The sequence below is a fragment of the Nyctereutes procyonoides genome, unplaced genomic scaffold (assembly GCF_905146905.1).
Source record: "Nyctereutes procyonoides isolate TBG_1078 unplaced genomic scaffold, NYPRO_anot_genome, whole genome shotgun sequence".
NCBI classification, from domain to species: Eukaryota; Metazoa; Chordata; class Mammalia; order Carnivora; family Canidae; genus Nyctereutes; species Nyctereutes procyonoides.
Window position 1 is genome coordinate 5,700,404 of NW_026575121.1, and position 15,699 is coordinate 5,716,102.

The 15,699-nt window shown below is 36.4% G+C and overlaps 1 protein-coding gene across 1 annotated transcript in view; it reads right to left on the minus strand.

The window, feature by feature from the left end:
* Positions 1-15,699, minus strand: part of GTF2F2 (general transcription factor IIF subunit 2) — a 145,638-nt gene that overhangs the window by 19,751 nt on the left and 110,188 nt on the right. The window contains exon 6 of the mRNA XM_055336129.1: positions 450-549. Coding sequence (XP_055192104.1) covers positions 450-549 — 100 coding nt within the window. The remainder of the gene's footprint in view (positions 1-449; positions 550-15,699) is intronic.

The window sequence follows — 15,699 nt, forward strand, 5'->3', positions numbered from 1 at the left end:
TCAATCTAGCTCCTATCATCCAAAGATACTGACCATTAATGTATTTAATCTTAATTTTAGACTTTTGTTTCCAATCTTAGCTTATCTTAAACAACAGAGAAAAACACTACTGTGTATCTACCTTTAGGCCCTTGTCTTTCTATGATACATTCTTAGATACAAGACTGCTGGTTTAAGGATATATCCTTTATGGTGCCTGACACAAATTACCAAACTTCTCTCCAGAAAGGTTGTATCTCTTTACAGTTTATGGTAAGTATGGTCTTTCTTGTCCTTACTGTGATAAAAAAGAAGCCAACAAGGTAGACTTTTATCTATGTGTCTCAATCAAGAGACAACATATAAATACCCCTCTTGGATTATCTGACATGCAGCCTGTCCTCTTCTTTAGTTTTCCATTTCCCTGAAAGCATAACCAGAGGCTGTAAAATGAAGACATGAAGACTTACATTGTATTGATGATTAGCAACAGGTTTATAATTGGTTGTCACAACTTTGTCCAGTTGTTGTGATAGCCTTACGGGTTTGGAAGATTCTTCTATTTGCAATCTGAAAAATAGAAGGCATTATTAATAAACTTATTCATTAGTGAAACTTGAAGAGGTATTTCCATTAATTCTTGTTACTCAATACTTAACATATAAAAAAGTAACCTTAGAAGCTATACCAACCTTAATAACAATACTTCAAAAACACACTGAATGTATATGACTGTAATGCAGAAACCATAACATAAGCTAAACATATAAACTATCTCATCATAATTCGATGACTTGTTTCTAATCCTAGACTATATAGTCAAGTCTTAACTACTAAAACCAAGAAGCTAGTCAGCTTTAAACTTCTGGGGAAAAAATCTGCAAGTAAAAATGAATTATTTTAAATTATATGGCATAAAACTAATCAAGTTATTCAAAATTCCATTTGCTTGATAAGAGATAAAGATAAAAAGATAGATAATATGCTGACACTCAGGTCTAATGGTGGTTGCTTTACTGGAGAGCACAGATACAGAACATTTCCATCATCAAAGAGACTTCTCTTGGACAGCACTAGTAGAAAACTATTGCAGATCTCCATCTAAATTAAAATATAATTCAAAATACTATACCTCTGGGGAAAAGCCATAAACGTATTATTTTAAATTCTTTTGTTCAATAGAACAGGAACTAAAAATAATTTTCATTTAAAATTCCTTTAAAAAGCACAACTTGCAGATAAAAAGTATCTGTTTTTATAACATTCTCATTATTTTATTCCTTGCATAAGTTAATTACCTATTTGCTTCTGGGATGCCTGGGTGGTTCAGCAGTTGAGCATCTGCCTTTGGCTCAGGGTGGGATCCCAGAGTCCCGGGATTGAGTCCCACATCGGGCTCCCTGCATGGAGCCTGTTCTCCCTCTGCTTATGTCTCTGCCTCTCTCTCTGTGTCTCTCATGAATAAATATATAAAATCTTAAAAAAATATATATCCATTTGCTTCTATTTTTGGTATGTAACACCAGGTCACTCCGAAGAATTTAGATACACAGCAACTACTTCTTCAAATGTGAAAGTTACAAATACCATACATTTTGGTTTTACTGTGATTCCCAAAATCAGTATACTCATTCCTGTATTGAAACAAATATTTAAATTCTTCCAATTATTTATAAACCAAATTATATATAAACCCAATTATTTCTATAATTTAATACACAAAATGATTATTTCATAAAGCGTAACAAAAGTACTCTAGAAATGTCTTTAGAAATTAGTGTATGTGTAACCATAAATCATACAATGTTACTTAGATTCTCATGAACCAAACATACTTTCTGTGAACCACGAAGAAAGTACTAGGGGTCTAGAAGGGGGATGTCCACCCAAAGATGGACTTGGACTTAGACTCCTTCAGTGGCCTCTTAACTGTTCTTGGATGAAGCACAAGGTCCTTTGTATGACTTCATACCTCTCAGGGATCTGGTTCCTGCTTATCTCTCCAGCTTTGTCTACCATTCTCCCACATCTGTTTCAGACTGCAGCTGTGTTATGCCCGTATTTTAGTGGAAGCCTCTTGCTGCCTATTATCTAGCAAGTGTTTACTGGGTGCCTATCTCAGGCAGGCACCGGGTCAGAGGTTGAAAATGCAGCAATAAAGAAAAGACTTGTTCTAGTGGAAGACAAACATTAAATAAATGCTTATCTATTAACTAACTGCAGAACTAAAAAGGGGCAGAAAGTTGGTATTATGACAAGTGACTGCATGTTGCTATAAAGTAAACATTAACCCAGTGTGTACACTTCAAGGTAAGCAGGAGCAGGACTGCCCATGCTTTTAAGAGGTGAGGCAAAAAAGATTGGGTGGAAATGACTCCTCCGAGCTGAGAAGACATCTCAAAGTGACTAAGAAAGAAACGACTGAAGACAAGTGTAGGAATGTTTACAAGGAGTTAGAACTAAGCATATAGAACTCCCTGAGGGGAAAAAAACCACACACACTAGTGGCAGCCTGTCTCTGAAAACCTCTTTGCATTAATCTTGGCCCTATCCCCTACCAGAATCAGTTCTCAGGGAGTTGGCCTCTCTAAATGGTAATCTATCTGTTACGCTTCCACTAAATTATCTTCCCTGTTTCAATCACTGCACTCCATAATTTGATCTTATGAGACATTCAAGGAGGGAGGCATGTACTAGCTCTTCCTCCCACATTAAATGATTGTTCCCATTACTTCACAATTTGAAAATTCCTTGGGGTTTCAGTTTGTTTAGGTAAGTGCGTCTTTATAAGTGGTAACTTATTCTTGTCATACTCTTACACTTGAGTTTATTTGCAGGCACTGCATCCTGATTCAGGTTCAGGTGGCATACTTTCATTTCCTTTCAATTCTAGTGCAACAGCTCTAAAAGCCAATGCTGTCATACAGTGTCATGCCATTTTTATCCTCAAAGTAGCTCATCTTTTAAATATAGAAAATGCTGAATTAACTTTTTAAAAATAAAGAGTTCACATAAAAACTTAACCTTCCTATTATGTATTTATTTATTTAAAAAAGATTTTACTTATTAACGAGAGACACAGAGGGAGAGGCAGAGACACAAGCAGAGAAAGAAGCAGGCTCCCTGTTCCAGCCCAGGACCCAGGACCCTGAGATCACACCTTGAGCCAAAGGCAGATACTCAACCACTGAGCCACCCAGGTGTACCCCTATTATGTATTTAAAGCATCAACTTCAAGGGTTTTGTTTTAACTAAAAGAGGGGATTTATGATTCAAAACTCAAAAGGTTAATTGACGGACTGAATATGTAACATATTTTTTTGTAACATATTTTTAAAGAACTAAGCCTTAATACACTTTAATAAACCTTGAATAATTTAAAATCGGTTAGCAGTGTTCTTTACTTAACACAAATAAATTCATTTAACATTATCTCACAAAGTGTCAGAAAACTTTGCAACTCCACTTCACCACTGAACAATGCACTTAATTAAACATCACTGACCTCAACATGCCTTCAAAGTCAAAATAAGGTTTATCTGGATTTGTACAAAATAATAACATTTGGAAATATTTAGATTGTAAAGCTGAACAGCAAAGTACATATAGAGGTGGCAGGCTGGACTGAGAACAAACTAAAAGTTTCAATGTCCCGACCATTTTAAAAAAGGGGGCTTGGGATGCTTGGATGGCTCAGTTGATAAAGTGTCTGCCTTCGACTCAGGTCATGATCCCAGGACCCTGGGATCAAGCCCCGTATTGGGCTCCCTGCTCAGCAAGGGGAGGGGAGTGTCTGCTTCTCCCTCTGCTTTTCCCTCTCTCTAATAAATAAATAAAATCTTTTAAAAAATGAGTCTTAACTTTTTCAGAAAAAATTTTAAATATGGTGTTATTTTCAAGAAATTGTAACACAAAAATCATAACCTGTGATCACTTAGATGCAGCCAGATCTTATTTTACCTTTGTTTTATAAACCATAAAAAAAAAATAGTGTTAATTACTACCATCATTTCAGGACAATTTAGAATATACTTCCGCTCGTAGAAAGCTAGAACAATTATTGGTCTTTCTGGAATTATCATCTAAAGAACCAGTTTTATCTCTTATTTCTTCCCATCAAAGAAAAAGTTCAAAGGCTACATGACCTAAGAGCTGCAATACTAATAAAACAATAACTATAACAAATAATAGCAGACATTTAAAGAGCAATTATGTGCTGGAAACTGTGTTGAAAGCTTTATTTACATCATCTCATTCTCACTCTTTCCTTATAGTAAGCAAAAAGAGAACTGGAACTCAGATCTTTCTTTTTCTTTTACCCCAAGTTTCAAGCAGTTAATCTATAATGTCCCTAATAGCATACAGTCCCTTTTCTACAGTCTTCTAAAAGGCCATATAGCAGAATAAAAGCTCTAATTAGATTCTTGCTTTAAAAAAAAAAAAAAAAAGATTCTTGCTATAAAATTAAAAAAAAAAACTCATTGAGTTTGGTTAGTTCATAATAAGTAATTCTCTGTGACACTCATCAACCTGCCTACAACTAGCCCAATTACACACATACACACAGAAGAGCACATTTTCCTTTTCAACACTGAAAAAAAAGGTTTCCTATTAAGTTAATGTCATGAGTCACTAGACTATAATCATGGTCCATAACCACTCTTATCAAAATCACTTAAGGATCCTCTTCATTATACTTTATTAATATTTACATACTATACTGGGAATTTGATTTTTAAATTATATATTTCAGGAATATAAAATCTATGTAAAAAAATAGTAACATAAGCATCTCCAAAATAAAGGATGATCACTGGTAAAATCTAACAAAATGGGAAAAAGTCAAATTCCCTTGCTCTAAAGATACAGGCAGACTATGGAAGAGAAGTCTATGAATTTTAGTCACTAGATCCTCTGCCCACCTCCTTGGTAAGTACAGTTCATCTCATGTAAAAATAATTCAATAATTATTTGGTAAGCAAATGAACAAATGACACCACTACTGGACAATTAGATCACAAAAGAAAAGGGCAAAACCCATATTAAGAAATCCCACATTAATGCCTAATTTTATACATGCAGACTATTTTCATGCCTAAGCAGAAAACTCTAAGTAACACTGCCTTGACGAATCTAGTTATCAACTACAGAATTAAACAACTACAAGAAACAGTGAAAAACAAATGTTTCCACCAACAACAGCCAATGTAGGACATTGCTTTTGATTGCAATCTATGCTATTCTTAAAATGACAGGTTTCACAAAAGAATGTGTATTTTCTTAAGATTTTTATTTCATTTTTTAAAGGGAAAAGTAAAGCAGTGAAAGTAAACAATGCCTCCAAGGGGGTAAGTAGTTTGACATTTCCAAGGTGAGAGAAAGAAAGGTCTCAAGGCAAGGAGAAACAGGAATAGCAGTGGAGCAACAGAACTGCCTATGAGTGAGAGCACATATACTTGACCCAAAGTCAGATAACAAAAAGGAAGTTTCGGAAGAATGCCCAGCTTGGGAGCAAGCAGACAGAAGGCTGGGAAAAAAGGCCAGGTGTAGTAATAAGGTGCACCCGGAGCTGATTTACTACTAAGAAAGGTTCTGGTGACACCTAGTTTTAATACGGTCCACTTATAGGAAGTTTTAATAGGACAGAGAAGAGTTTCTTGCTGGAAATATCACAGCAGCACATGTTAATCTGTTAGATGTGGATCTGAGTGACAATGAAGAAATTTTACAGCTTGCAATTGACAAGTAACTGAATTATATCCTTATCTGGCAGGGTTATTGGAAAGATTAAATATAATATAAAATTAAGTAATTTAAGTGTCTCTTACAAATATTTATTAATTATTTGTAAGCTTCATGAAAATAGGAACCTTGCTCATAGCCCTAGGGCCTAGAATAGGCCTGTAGTATAAATGTGTTGAATAAATGAGAAAATAAAAGATGAGAAGAAAAGTTTTAAGTTGCAATCAGAGATGGCAATCTGGCTGTCAAATCATAAGACCTGCAGCAATATACCTAACGTTTAGACTGGGCATTTAAAAGAGAGACTGTAAAATATATTAAGGTTTAATTTTCACTCTAGGAAACAGACACTTCATATCTACTTGCACTGCCTAATATACTAGCCACTAGCAATATGCAATTATTTAAATTAATTTAAATTAAATTAGAACTTGGCTCTTCAGGCATACCAATCACATTTTAAGTGCCCAAAAGGCACATGTGGCTAATGTCAACATATTGGACAACACAGGTAAAGAACACTTCTATCCCTGAAGAAAGTTCGACTAGAGAATGACAAACCCAAATATCTACCTATCTAAAAGAGCCTGTTAAGTAAAGTAGGAAGTACCAGTGAGAGATGGGGGCTGCGGTGAACTGGAAACAGAGCACATGCTCCATCCCAAGTGGGCAATAAGCATTTACTTGACTGTTAGTCTATAGGAATACAAGAAGAGTATTACCAGATCTTCTAATTACTCAAGAAAATGCAGAGTCAGATTTTTTTTTTAAGATTTTTTTTATTTATTCATGAGAGACAGAGAGAGAGAGAGAGAGAGAGAGAGAGACAGGCAGAGGGAGAAGCAGGCTCCACGCAGGGAGCCTGACGTGGGACTCAATCCCGGGTTTCCAGGATCAGGCCCCGGGCTGAAGGCAGCACCAAACCACTGAGCCACCGGGCTGCCCCAGTCAGATTTTTGTATGAAAGCATTTAAACACTGTCAACAATTCAATTTTTCTAAAGGGCAAATCTTCCCCCTCCCCCACCCCCAAAACAAAAATAACCACTCAATACCAAAAAACATATTTATTAGCTATACCAGGCCACTAGTTTGCAGCCCTCTGACATCTGTATTCCAGGGGAGTTTTTGCTTTTTGTTTTAAGCAAAGCACAGCAAAGAATTAAGAATTATTACTAGAAGCAGGAAAGTCATAACACAACTGTGTAATAACCATTTGCATCAAGACTGTAGTTTTGTTGAAGGACCAGCAATTCTTTCCACCTCTAATCCCATGTTCCTATTCTAAGGAGAATCTGTGAGCTGATAGGCTCTCCTAGATTGTTCTTGGTGGAGAGCATTCTGGCCAGTAATCAGACTAACAAAAAAATATCTCCTAAACAATACAGAAATTAGATAGTTTTTGGCTCTTTATAAAACTAGCAGTTTCATATGATTCAACCTAACAGCTCCAAGTGAAAGACTTAACAAGTTGAATTCTTCTACATGAGAATAGAATTCAAATTGCTAATTAGGTCCTAGCATAATAATGACCTGCCCAGGATCATACAGTTGTCAGAAGTAGGGGTGGGGTGGGGGTGGGGAGGAATTCAAGATTCCTTCTCCAGTGCTCTTTACCTATATCATAATTACATCTTAAATACAATGAAACAATCCAGATGTCTCAAGTTGGTAAGTGTATACTATCCCAATTTAATATATTTATAGCTATTTGAGAAAATGTACTAAGTTCCAAAATATGTCCATTACATTAGCTAGCACGGTATTCAGAAGAGGCCCTTAATGGGCAAGGGAATGATTCACACTTGGACTTTGTTTTCTCCTTAGATTCTTGACAGAAAAACAGCCACCGACAAGTTTGGGTATGTGTTGAGTAAAGTAAAATAAATGACAGTCAGTGTAATGAAGACATTTTGTTAAGGATCTTGTTCTTGTTTTTTTTTAATTACCGCCTAATTTCTATTTTTCACTGAAACACTGTAAGACTGTCAATCTATTACCAAATTTTCACTTCTCTACTGTCACCAGCATTTCAGAGACTATCTCTGCTAAACAACATAAAATCTCCACTCAACAGTCCAAAATATAAATATCTTGCCTCCTGCCAAAATATCATCATCTTGCATAGTTTCTCCTTTTCTCTTATATTCTTTCCTTATACAATATGTTTATTAGCTTGAACTTGAAGGCAAGTTGGATCAGTGGGTACCTTTACATTACTTCTAGGTCATCAGGGCTCTAGTTGTGTGCAAGTACAACAGACACACACATTGGAGGAAGGGGACCGGGAAGACAGCACACAGAACAACTAGCTCTAATGAGTCTAGAAAACAACAGGATGCCTCAAGTGCACGGTGGCTGAAGGTTTTGTTCAAATGATTATCAGTTCTGGTTACTTGCAATTTATCTATTATGATTTTTTTTTCCTTAGTCCAGTCACGCTTTTTTATACCAGTTCATGAAGCAAGTTTCCTTTCACCTTGGAAAGTTTGGATTCCACTTTAAGATGGGGAAGGGAAGGAAGAAGAGGGGCAGGCAGAAAGGAAAGACGGGGCAGAAGGAAGGGACAGCACTTATTGGAAGAAACCTGCTGCTGCTGCTGCTGGTTTTCCTGTTAATCAGATACTGTAGTCACTATTTTAGTATAGGCATAAAGTAGAAATACATGAGAAGAAAAAAGGTCACCTAATTAGGGACCATTTATTTGACAAAAATACTTAAATTCCATTCTTTAAGAAGTTTTTATTTCCTTCTCCAAATTCCAATGAAAGTAAAAGGCCTAAATAATTTGGTACAGTTCCCAGGGGAGTAGGCAAAAAGCTTTATCTATCAAGAGGACCACTAATATTTATAACTCGATATTCAAAAGAACAAAACTATCTTTCGTATTCAGTTTCATGCCAATATTTTACATTAAAAAAATGAGAGACTAAGAGCAAATCTATGGCATACTGCAAGACCTTGAACAATGCTTAGTGTACAAAGAATGTACCATGCCATGAATGATATGGTAGGGTCTGAAACCATACTCTGGTTTTAAGTTCCAGTTCTACCACCAGGTATGACCTCGGACACGTTAGTCAACCTCTTTAACCCCTTGGTGCCTTCATAGGAAAAATGGAGATTTACAACAACAGAAATAAGGGAGATGATCTTTATAAAACACTGTCACTAAGTGTGCATTCATTACACTGTAGTGGTTATTATTATTATTATTACTCAAGTAGCCACACGAAACAGAAATGTATGGGGATTATTTGAAAACTTTTAATTATTATCTGGTTTACCAACTGGATCTTAAAATCAAGACTTGCGTTTATTCTAAAAGGGGATATTTGGCTACATCAGATTAAAAGTTCTTTTCTCTGATCTCCTCTGATGTTTTCAAGGCTAAGAAAATTTCTTCTTGGGGCACCTGGGTGGCTTAGTTAAGTGTCTGCCTTCAGCTCAGGTCAAGATCCCAGAGTCTTAGGATTGCACCCCATATTGCGCTCCCTGCTCAGCAAGGAGCCTGCTTCCCCTTCTCCCTCTGCCTGCACCACTCCACCTACCTGTGCTCTCTCTGTCAAATAAATAAAATCTTTAAAAAAGAAGAAGAAAATTTCTTCCTAAATGCCATTCAGCAGCAGGTAAAACATGTAATGCTCATAAGAGGTACTAATTATAACTTAACCATAGCACCAAAAGACATATAAAAATGTGATAGCTTACAGTTTTGAGTAAGTCTACATCTGATTTTTAAAGTTCGCTGAATTATTAGATGTAGTCAAATATTTTTAGGTTTAATCTTTAGGGCACTCAAATCATATATAACTTTCAACCAGTAGTGACTAGCAGCACACTTATCTAAGTTTCAAAAAAGTAGAAAACTACATTTGAGGAGACATCTCTTTAAGTTATACAGGTAACTCAACCATTTTTAAACTATCTCAAAAATTATCTTCCCCCTCTTACTCATCATATTAAATACAATTCAAGTAGGTTTTCCAATTTTTCTTCCCAGAGGACAGGGCTACCCTTAGGAAACCTGCACAGTGGATACAAGTGCATGGAGTATCTATTTGATTCCTTTCCTTGCTTTATCGTGTCTATTTTACTTTGGCTAGTGTCCTGAGGGGTTTCTTGGTCTTTTTTTTTTTTTTTAATCTTCCTGACCTTTGTAATTGATTTACTCTAGACTTACTATCAAGCTGTGGATTATTTCATATACATTATTTTACAATGATGACCAAATAAGATAATGCCTCAGGGAACATGAAACAATAACACAATGTGGCCCCTTTCCACCCCATAATCTCTAAGGATTAGTGTAGGTGTTTATATCCCAAAGGATTCTTTGCCCAACACTTAAGCTGACTCTCATAAAGTTTTGTGGATGTGGTGAGTTAAGTTAGTGCTTAGAAATCTCCTGATACCACCACTTCACTCAAGCAGCTCAGGTTTCACCTATTTCTTCTTCCAGATTATTTTCATAGAAAAAAGGTGAGTTTTGCTTAAGTACTAATTCTAGAGGCTCGAGCTGCTTAAACTCTCCCACCCAGCTAAATAACGGACTCCTATCTTCTGTTTCCTTGAGTTTAAGCTCGAGCTGCTTAAACTCTCCCACCCAGCTAAATAACGGACTTCCACGTACAAGAGTCCACAGACTCACCCACAGTGATGTATGACTCAGAGGAATGACTGGATGAGAGAACTGTGGGCTAAGCAGTCACTGGAGCAGTTCAATGTGGTACACTGGAAACTGCCAAGCCCTTGAATCTTCTCGAATCACATTATACACATCTTAATTGAAAATATTTAAAAATATTTAATCACTAAGATGCAAAATATTTTCTTTCCATCAGGAATTGAGATGTGTTCATTGATTTAAAGCTGCAATTTGATTTTAAGAGCTTTAAGTCTCATACAGGTTTTATCTTTGCGAATAAAATTCTTTAAAAACAAAGAGAAATTGCTAGAAATTACCATTAGTATAGTAACAATTCAGTTTCACAACAGAAGCATTACTGCTTATATGTTCACAATTTTTATAAAGTGCTGAGAATAATTATTACACTAAGGTTTTCTAATTTTACAATTTTATCTGTTTACATTGCCAGCCCTCTCAATAGACATTCAACTCCAACTCCATTTTGGAAGCTCCCAAAACTGTTTATCCACTAACTGATAAATATCAGGTCTCTGGTTTGATTATTTGGTGGGGAATTATACAACACTGACATAAAGTCACCTGGCCACCATGCAAATTTTCTTTTACATAAAGCCTACAGATAGATTAAGAACTGAATATAACATTTTGAATATAATACAAATTCTTTTTCTTGCTATTAGTAGAGGGAAGAAGGCATTATAGAAATGTTTTGATCTGGGTTTTCTAAATATATAAAATACTATCTGGTTCAATTCAAACCTAGGATTTTTAACAGCTGGTCTCAGTATGAAGACAACACACTCAGCACACAGGAAAAGGGTTTCTAACCAATGTGAGGGTAAAAATAGTCCTGATGCTTTATGGATTTAGATTCTCTGTGTTATTTCATTTGCATTGTTAGCTCTACTTGAAAGTAGCTTCATCTTTTAGTCATTTATTCCATAGCCTATAATTCCTACAGAATGTTAGGGATATCAGACTACTCTTCATAGAGTCACAGAAGGACTACTATTAGGGGCCAAAACAAATATATCAAAATGTTTCCACATCATCAACATGCATAAATGGTACAAATTATTAGATAGGTTACTTGGCCATGATGCATATTTGAGAGTGATGAACAAAATCCGTGTTTTTTTGCTAAGCTTTTGATATGATAATGTGGGTCGTTTATCTTTGTAAACATCCCTCTGGTAGATATCTCTGATGAGGCTGACCACCAGTAAGAAAGCATAAACTCCTGCGTTGTAATGGTTTTATTTCCCATTTCCCTCTAGTATTGCTAGTTGAAAGCTGGCTGTGTCTGTGGAACAGTCCAAGGTAACACATTCAAATGGCAACTGACCCTATGACTTTGGTCCCTTAGCACTATTCATTCAACAAGTGTGTTAGGCAGTAACAAATGAAAAAATATGTACATATGTATGTATATGTACACAGATATTTGTATGAACACATTCTAAAACACACCCATGTTATGTTTCTCCCAGTTCAATATTTAGAGCCAAGAAAGAAATTAATAGGATTTGAGCTTGCTGTATTTTTATACAGATCAAAATGAGACTATAGATGACTAAAGGGAAGTAGGCGTCTGTGGGTTTAATTCATACACGAGGTAGGGGCTAAAGTATGGAGTACATTTGATAAAAGCAATTTAGATGTGAAATGAACTTGGTTTAAGTGAGTCTTTACATATTTTATAACAGATGGTACAGCAACAATCTTTGTATCAGTTAAGATTAGATCAGATTCTTGAAACTGTGAACTCTATCACCACGAATGGGCTATATTATCTTCTCCAAATAAAGTATATTATAGAATGTGTATTTTCTGTTAAGGTACATGTTCACACTATGTGAAATCTGAAGGAGACACATTTTAAAAATGAAAATAAATTTATGTAACTGTTACTTTAAGTAGTGACTAAAGGAACTTAAAGTAGGTGTGTAAAGGGGGAAATGAATGAGGTAATGTAGTTCGAAGAGGCTGACCTAACAGAAATCAGACAATAAAAGATGGGAAAAATGACTGTGACAAGAAGTACTTTCCAATTTTCATATTATACTATAAATTGAAGGCTTATAGCCAGAATCCTTTAAAATAGTCTAAAGCTAAGCACCCAAGATTATCAAGCAGCCCCAACTGCTAACCTTCTGATCAATTTCTTAGACTCCTAAAAATATTTAGATTAGGAATTAAATAAGCTGCTTATGGTGACAGAAGCAATGTTTCTCTAGCTAGCCACTGTGATATATACTGCAAGTATGAATCATTTTTCCAAATTAAAATTCCTATGATCCTATGACTACATGTGGGTGCCAACAGAATATACCAGTGGGATCAAACAACTTCTATTCAGCAAATTTAAAAATTCCATTCTGCAAAATTCCAGTTGCCTCTCAGTAGAAATCAGAATTATTAGCTGCATATCATGTCAAACTGTAGGAAGCTGCCCTGTTGTACACTAACCAAGACACTGTTGCTATGGTGACTAAGCAAATATAGCAAATGGCTACTTCATTAGTGACTCCATGAAAGTATAAATGCAGGAATAATGGATGGGAAATGCCTGACAGTGTATGGCTACCAATGTGTGCTAAGATTCAGACAGAATTTTTTGAAACGATAAGGTGAATTTCAATATACTATTTTAGCAACCTTTGAAAAATTAAGAAGAGAGATTCTGGTGCTAATTAAAACCAAATCAAGCTGGGGGAAAAATTACAGAAGGAACGGTAAGGCTCAAGGGAGAGTGCTCCATTTTGGACCAGCTGCTATGATACTGATATTGGTGTCAGAGACTGCAAGTCATTCAGACTGTCCTTTAGGACAGCAAAGAGAGAAGGAAGGTCTCCCCCTTGATTCACTGCTTCAGACTCTCTACTGTGAATGGGGTTTCAGGCCATATGGTCTCACTCTCTTGCCACCAAAAGGATGAACAGAGGGGCTGAAAGAATTCTGCGCATGCTTCGACTTTGAAAAATTAAAACTTTACATTCAAGAATGATAATGAAAGCTGGACATAAAGTTCTGTGGTACAGTGACAGAAGATCAATGCTAGAATTAGGATTCTCTCAAAGAAGTTAAATTTATCTAACACTCCATATTTTCTTACTCTAACTCATAAAATCAAAGGCTATAAACTAAAAAACCCCAAACGCTATCTTTTCCTCATATGTTTGCACTGCCACTAAGAACTTGTAGCTGACACAAACTATATAGGAACTAACTAAAGATATGCTTAGATCTTCATATCTACTTAATGTTATTAGTTATGTTAATATTATGCTAGTTGTAAAAATGTCAGTTGTGTTATTGTTATGTTACATAATTATGTTGGTTATAGAAATGATGCTAGTTATATTACAACCTTTTGATGACACACTATCACAAAAAATAAAGTCCTAGTTCAAAATAAAGTATAATTACAAGACATGTAACTAGTTATGTAATAGCCTATTGTTATGGAACAATTACAGCAGTTCAAAAATGGACAAGTACACTGGCAATACTGATTCAAGTTGATTCGGTTTTTGTGGGGGTTTTCTGTTAGCAAAACTACCATTACAAGTAAAAAAAAAAAAAAGACAAGCAATATACAAAACTGCCTGACTTCTATTAAATATTAAGTGCGGGCAGCCTGGGTGGCTCTGAGGTTTAGCATTGCCTTCAGCCCAGGATGTGATCCTGGAGACCCAGGATCGAGCCCCACGTCGGGCTCCCTGCATGAAGCCTGCTCCTCTCTCTTTCATGAATAAAAAAATAAAAATCTTTTAAAAAAATATTAAGTGCTATGTTTGTTTTTGTCCTTGCTTTGATCAGTATAAACATCAGAGTGTTAAAAGCCATACTTAAATTTATCCTCTCAAATTTCTATTAGGATCTTCTAATTCTTGAGACTTAGGCATACTACATATCAAACTCATCTCTTACTTCCTATGTGAATGCCATGCTCAAAGGCATACAAATTCATGTTGAAATGATCTCTCCTACCATACTAGACACCTAACCTCACACACGTTGCCATTATTAAAATTTTTACTCTAATTTCTTATGTATCTATCTTACCTTGCTTGTCAAATTGAAAGCTGTTTGTTGGGGGTAGGGGGAGGTGTATCCCACACACCTTAAGTTCAGAATAGTACCTAATTAGGTATTGTTTCTAAAATAAGAGATGACCAAAAAATTCCATACATCACTATGTTTGTCCCTCTGACCAGGTTCCTTTCCACCAACAGCTCTCAAACATCTCACCTTCAACATTCTGATGTTAACACATAAATCTTTCTCACTCACCCTTCATTCTTCCTCACACTGTATTATAAACAGTATCTCCAACTTCTGCTAAATATGTATGTTTACACTATCTTCTCACCAGCCACCTTCCAACCCCAACAAAAGCCTCTATTTCAAAGTGATATCACATCTCTAAACAGAAGTCTGATTTCTAAACAGACTGTCAGAGGCAAACCACCCTGTATTCTACAAGTGCCTAATTAAAGAAGACAAACAGGGCAGCCCGGGTGGCTCAGCAGTTTAGTGCCGCCTTCAGTCCAGGGCCTAATCCTGGAGACCGGGGATGAAGTCCCGGGTCGGGCTCCCTGCATGGAGCCTGCTTCTCCTTCTGCCTGTGTCTCTGCCTCTCTCTGTGTGTGTGTCTCATGAATAAATAAAATCTTAAAAAAAAAAAAAGACAAACATACCGAGAGGTAAATAAGAGTGTACTGTAAAAGCTACAATGGAGAGATGGAGTCAAATACAGGGGGGAAGAAAGGGCAATTTCCTGGAGGAGTAAGGAAAGGCTTTTCTGGGGAGGTGAAGGCCTAGCTAGGAGTATGTTATACAGGATGGGGCGTGGTATGTATGAGGGGCAGAAAAGAAGGTGGCAAATTCCAAGAATGGAGAGTGTGAGTGAGGAGGAGGGAGAAGGAAGAGAATAATGAGGGAAAGGTGGGAGGGAGGGCAGAAGAGGTGAAAACATAAGTGGTAAAAAGATTAGGTCAGACCACAGAAGCTCTTATGCCAAACTAAGATATAGGAGTCAGTTGTCAAAACTGGGGAGCCATTGGAAAGGGCTCACTTTAAAATGAAAATTAATTCTGACCACAAAAAAGAGAATGAAGCAGGGAAAAGAGAGAATGGTGTCAGGGAGAACAATAAACAAGGGATGAAGAGCAGCTACACCGAGTATCAGGTACCAGCAAGTGGAAGGGCAGGATGGTATGTGAGTATGGTAAGTAGACCTATGGTGCTGAATTCCAGTGGGTTCTGGAGACCTCCAGAACCAGGTGCTATGAAAGAAACCAGCATGGAAAAGCCACAGGCTGG